The sequence below is a fragment of the Anolis sagrei genome, chromosome 7 (assembly GCF_037176765.1).
Source record: "Anolis sagrei isolate rAnoSag1 chromosome 7, rAnoSag1.mat, whole genome shotgun sequence".
NCBI classification, from domain to species: Eukaryota; Metazoa; Chordata; class Lepidosauria; order Squamata; family Dactyloidae; genus Anolis; species Anolis sagrei.
Window position 1 is genome coordinate 20,102,381 of NC_090027.1, and position 6,007 is coordinate 20,108,387.

The following is a 6,007-nucleotide window of genomic DNA, read 5'->3' on the forward strand; positions in this document are numbered from 1 at the left end:
GCTCCATAAGCTCCAAAAGTTATTCCAAATATAGGTTAAAGCCATAATATCCTAGATTCAGCAAAAAGCAGAGTCGAATACTGAAAGTAAAGCCCAAAATCCACCAAACATAGACAAAGAACTGTATCCAAAATGTGATTTTCCCCATACCAAACAAGAAAACATGTCATGAAAGCAAGGCCAGAATCTCCTCCTATGAAAAGGTGACTTTCCCTTGAAACTTCAAAGTTGCTCTCACACCAAACAACTCAAGGGGCTAACTTAAGAAACCCAATTTGTTCACATATAGACGCTATCAGTCTAACACCTTATAGGCAACAACCCAGCCTCTTCCACCTCCCTGGCCTCCTTCTGAGGGTCAGGAAGAGCCTCTGGCAGCATTTCCTGGGAAACATTCTCACTGGACACAGATCTGCCCGTAAGGCATTCCCAACATCCAGAGGAGAGCTGCTTTCTCCCTGAATCACTACAGGAGTGGGGGGCTCCCCTCATCTATTCAGGCTCCCCTCATTCTCAGATCAGGGCTCAACAGTCAGTCAACATTTTCTGACTTTGCTTCTAGAGAGATGATCTAGAACCCTCTGGAGGAGACCATTCCATGGAAGGCAATGGGGAATTGCTGGACAGAGATGCTCCGGAACCCCGGAAACGGACACAGACGCTTCCCAGCCGGAAATCCTTTGGGACCATTCCGGGCTTGCAAAGGGACAAAGCCTTGGGTGAAAATGACTTTTTCCGGAGCAGCTTCTGGACCTCATCCTCGTCTTTGGCACAGCTCCATCCCGTTCCTTCCTCCGCTGGACGGAGCCACAAGCGGACCTTCTCTCAAGGCATCTCCAGACTCCTGCATTTGCCCCAAGCAACAAACCCTTCTGCACAGGAAACCAAGAAGCCAGTCCACGACACGGAACACCCTTTGATCCTGGGAAGTGATGATGACCCAGGAAAGCATCCTGATCCTGATCCAGACCAAAATGGGTCCCCAGATCCCCATCCTGGTTTGGATCAAGACCTTTGCGACTCGGAGGATCCCGACTCTCTACGGATGAGGATCGCGGAGTTGGAAAGGGAGATGGCAGCACAGAAGAAGGACTATGAAGAGCAAATTGCGAGGTAAAGCAACTTTGGGGGAACGTCTACATCAGCATTTCTCAACCTGGGGGTCGGGACACCCAGGGGTCACGAGGGGGTGTCAGAGGGGTCGCCAAAGGCCATCAGAAAAGTATTTTCTTTTGGTAATAGGGGTTCTGTGTGGTAAGTTTGGCCCAATTCTATCGTTGGTAGGGTTCAGAATGCTCTTTGATTGTAGGTGAACTATAAATCCCAGCAACTACAACTCCCAAATGCCAAGGTCTATTTTCCCCAAACACCACCAGGGTACACATTTGGGCATATTGAGTATTTGTGCCAAATTTAGTCCAGATCTATCATTGTTTGAGTCCACAGTGCTCTCTGGATGTAGGTGAACTACAACTCCAAAACTCAAGCTCAATACCCACCAAACCCTTCCAATATTTTCTGTCGGTCATGGGAGTGTTATGTGCCAAGTTTGGTTCAATTGCATTGCTGGTAGAGTTCAGAATGCTCTTTGATTGTAATTGAACTATAAATCCCAGCAACTACAACTCCCAAATGGCAAAATCAATTTCCCCTCAATCCCACCAGCATTCAAATTTTGATATATTGGGTATTTGTGCCAAATTTTGTCCAGTGAATGAAAATGTATCCTCCATTTCATATATTTACATTAGGATTCATAACAGGAGCAAAATTACATTTATAAAGCAGCAACACAAATAATTTTATGGTTGGGGGTCACCACAACATGAGGAACAGTATTAAGGGGTCGCGGCATTAGGAAGGCTGAGAAACACTGGTCTACATTGTGGAATGAACGCAGTTTGGTACCACTGTCCTTGACTAACATGGCATCGTGGGAGTTCTGTATTGCAAAACCACAATTCCCAGGATCTCATCGCATTGATAATAATAATAATAATAATAATAATAATAATAATAATAATAGACCCTTGCCTGCACTTAAACACAATATCACCCCTGTCAGCTGCAAAAGGCCACCCTACTGGGATCTGCACACATTATTCGCCAATACATCACACAGTCCTAGACACTTGGGAAGTTTCCGAAGTGTGATCCAATACAGCAACCAGCATAGTCATCTTGTTTGCTGTGTACAAATCTTGTTGTGTTTCAAAAAATAATAATAAATCTTTATTTATATCACATTTTTCTACCTCAAGGGACCCAAAGCGGCTTACAGCATATTACTGTCATACAAACCTCAGTCCAAACGCATATAGAAAACAGATAAAACAATCAATAAACAGAAAAACATCTGAAAATTAACAATTTAAAAGCAATATGCATTCATGTGGCGCCTTATAAGATACTCATTGGGAACAATGCAAAACGTGCTGCAGGGCGTCCTTTCCACAAAAACAAAGCTTTTGTAGTTCAATAAATCTTTCTCCGATGTTTTGATGATAGAAACAATTAGGAAATGACATTCGTAAATCAGGAACGAAAATCATAGTGCCACAGAATGTAGCTTCCAACCTGCAAAAGTCAAAACCAGGAGGGACAATTATGTCACAAACAAATCTGAAGTAAATGCCCAACACCTCTGGTCTCAGGCATTTCTGAAATGGGACATTCATCTTGGAACGAGTTCAAACACATTTTAAAAACTATGACTCGCCTCTAGCTAGGAGAAGAGGCAGGGAAGTATTATTATTATTATTATTATTATTATTATTATTATTGCTTTCTTTTTTGAGTGGCCATTGAAAAGTCAAGAGGGATTTAATTTGTTTTGGAAGGCATTGAATAGTTGCTTAAGTGTAAGCTGCCTTGAGTCCCCTCTGGGCGGGGTAGAAATGTTGCAAACAAACAAACAAACAAACAGCAATCCTAGCTGCCAAGTATTATTATTATTATTATTATTATTACTATTATTATTATTATTATTATTATTATTTTAAAAAATTAAGACTGTATATTTGTATTTGGGATGATGCCGAAAGACACTTTCATGCAGCCTGACTGCCAAAGTGTTGTTGTTGTTGTTGTTGTTGTTGTTGTTGTTGTTTTCTTTTGTGAGTGGCCATTGGAAATTCAAGAGCTGACTTAACTTACAAGTCTGACTACCAAATAATAATAATAATAATTATTATTATTATTATTATTATTATTTTATATTATTTCTGCTTTCTTTTGTGAGTGACCATTAGAAAGACAAGAAGTATTTAATTTGCAAGTCTGACTGGCAAAGTATTATTATTATTATTATTATAAAACTATGTATATTTGGATTTGGGATGGGCCAATCAATGATGCACAAAGACACTTTCACACAGCCTGCCAAAGTGTTGTTGTTGTTGTTGTTTGTGAGTGACCATTGGAAAGTCAAGACAGACTTAACTTGCAAGCCTGATTGCCTAAGTATTATTATTATTATTATTATTATTATTGCTTTCTTTTGTGAGTGGCCATTGGAAAACCAAGAGATATTTAATTTGCAAGCGCAACTGGCAAAGTATTATTATTATTATTATTATTTATATTTGTATTTGAGATGGGTCGATCAATAATGCCCAAAGGTCATTTTCATGAAACCTGACTACCTAAGTATTATTATTATTATTATTATTATTAATGCTTTCTTTTGTGAGTGGCCATTGGAAAGCCAAGAGGTATTTAATTTGCAAGCATGACTGGCAAAGTATTATTATTATTATTATTATTATTATTAATATTATGTATATTTGTATTTGGGATGGGTCGATCAATAATGCCCAAAGGTCACTTCATGAAACCTGACTGCCTAAGTATTATTATTATTATTATTATTATTATTATTGCTTTCTTTTGTGAGTGGCCATTGGAAAGCCAAGAGGCATTTAATTTGCAAGCGTGACTGGCAAAGTATTATTATTATTATTATTATTATTATTATTATTATGTATATTTGTATTTGGGATGGGTCGATCAATAATGCCCAAAGGTCACTTTCATGAAGCCTTGACTGCCTAAGTTTTATTTATTTATTTATTTATTTATTTAAAAGTTTTGTATACCGACCTTCTCACCTCTCTTGAGGGAATCAGACCGGTTTCCAACCATAATATCACATACAATCAATAAAACATCATAATACATATTACAGTAAAACATTAAAACAGCAATTACAATCAATAACTATAATGGTCAGTCGTCACACTAAAATCATTGTTCATCATCCTCCATCCATATCTCAGGGTGTTGGCTCACTCGTCGAATGCCTGTCTCCATAACCTGTTCATCTGTTTCCTAAATGTCAGGATAGAAGGCGCGGTTCTGGTCTCCAGAGTCGAGGGGCCACCACCGAGAAGGCCCTGTCCCTCATCCCCACCAGATGTGCTTGCGAGGCCGGTGGGACCGAGAGCAGGGCCTCTCCAGACGATCTTAATAATCTTGATGGTTCATAGGGGAGAATACGTTCGGAGAGGTAAACAGGGCCGGAATCGTTTAGGGCTTTATAGGTTAACACCAGCACTTTGAATTGTGTTCGGAAGCTAATTGGCAGCCAGTGGAGCTGGTGTAACAGCGGAGTGGTGTGCTCCCTGTACCCAGCACCCATTAGTAGTCTGGCTGCCGAGTGTTGGACTAGCTGCAGCTTCCGGGCAGTCTTCAGAGGCAACCCCACGTAGAGAGCGTTGCAGTAGTCTAAACGGGATGTAACCAAAGCGTGGACCACCGTGGCCAAGTCAGATTTCCCAAGGAACGGGCGCAGCTGGCGCACAAGTTTTAATTGTGCAAAAGGTCCCCTGACCACCGCCGAAACTTGGGGTTCCAAGCTCAGAGATGAATCTAGAACTCCCAAACTGCTATTATTATTATTATTATTATTATTATTATTATTTTAATTAAAACTATGTATCTTTGTATTTGGGATGGGTCAATTGATGATGCCAAAGTCCACTTTCATTGAGTCAGTATTAGCGCTAAATTGGACTCCGATTGGAGGTCGCTTTGCAACTGGTGCCATCCTTGGGTTTTGGGAAGCCATATTGTTTGATGTTGATTCCTGTGCCCTTTTGCAGCCTGGAGAAGGAGAACTATGAGGTCTGGGCCAAAGTGGTGCGGCTCAACGAAGAAATCGAGAAGGAAAGGGTTCGATCGGCCGAAATGGAGCGGACGCTGCAAGAGGTCCGGTGTTCGAGGGAGGACTTGGAGAAGAAAAACAGGCTCCTTGAGGACTCCTTGAAGGCCATGATCCAGTCGGGAAAGAACCACTGAACAGGAGGAGTAAATGACCTCTCCGAATTCAGACTCATTGTTTTGCCATTTAGGGCAACTTTCTCCACGCAGCTTTCTCAATGCGAGACATAGTTGGTGTGAATGGAAGGAATATTTCCTTGATTTGCAAAAATCAATGGGATATGTAGTTAATATGAATGGACGGACAGCTCATCCGTTGAAAAAACAAAAGGTTTCCTAATGCATAGGAAACCTCATTAGGAAGAATGCAATAGCTGTGAAATGAATTGTAGCTACATGGTTTGCAAGGTGCAAAGTCCCTGTTTATTGTGTCCGATTGCAATTCTGCAATGAAGGAAAAAGGAAAAATGGAGGAATAAAAGGTACAAAAGTAAACAGAAATGCATCTCAAGCTACTCAATGGACACTTTGGAGTTTAAAAAAAAAGTCTGATGTAATTGGGTTTCTGTTGCTTACAAGGTTTGCAATGTAACTTTGGAAATTTCGGACATTTCCAAAATCCAGAATTGGGCAGAAACGGTAAAACCTTTTTTGGGTGGTGCAAAAACTTTTGGTGAAAAAACTTTTCTTCTTTGTTTTTGTTTTTTTCCCCCCCCCCCAAAATTGAAATATTTACAAAAAAAATCCCCAAATGGTGAAAAATCACCTCTTAAAATCCTAGAGTTGGAAGAGACCTCATGGGCCACCCATTTCAACCCCATTTTGCCAAGAAGCAGGAAAATTACAT

General features: G+C 40.5%; 1 protein-coding gene across 1 annotated transcript in view; it reads left to right on the top strand.

Annotated features, from left to right (window-relative positions):
* The window catches only part of ARHGAP25 (Rho GTPase activating protein 25), a 34,573-nt gene extending 28,912 nt beyond the window's left edge, over positions 1–5,661 (top strand). Inside the window, exons 10-11 of the mRNA XM_060787610.2 lie at positions 563–1,113; positions 5,103–5,661. Of these exons, the coding sequence (XP_060643593.2) occupies positions 563–1,113; positions 5,103–5,298 (747 nt within the window). The 3' untranslated portion in view covers positions 5,299–5,661. The remainder of the gene's footprint in view (positions 1–562; positions 1,114–5,102) is intronic.
* The last annotated feature ends 346 nt before the right edge of the window (positions 5,662–6,007 follow it).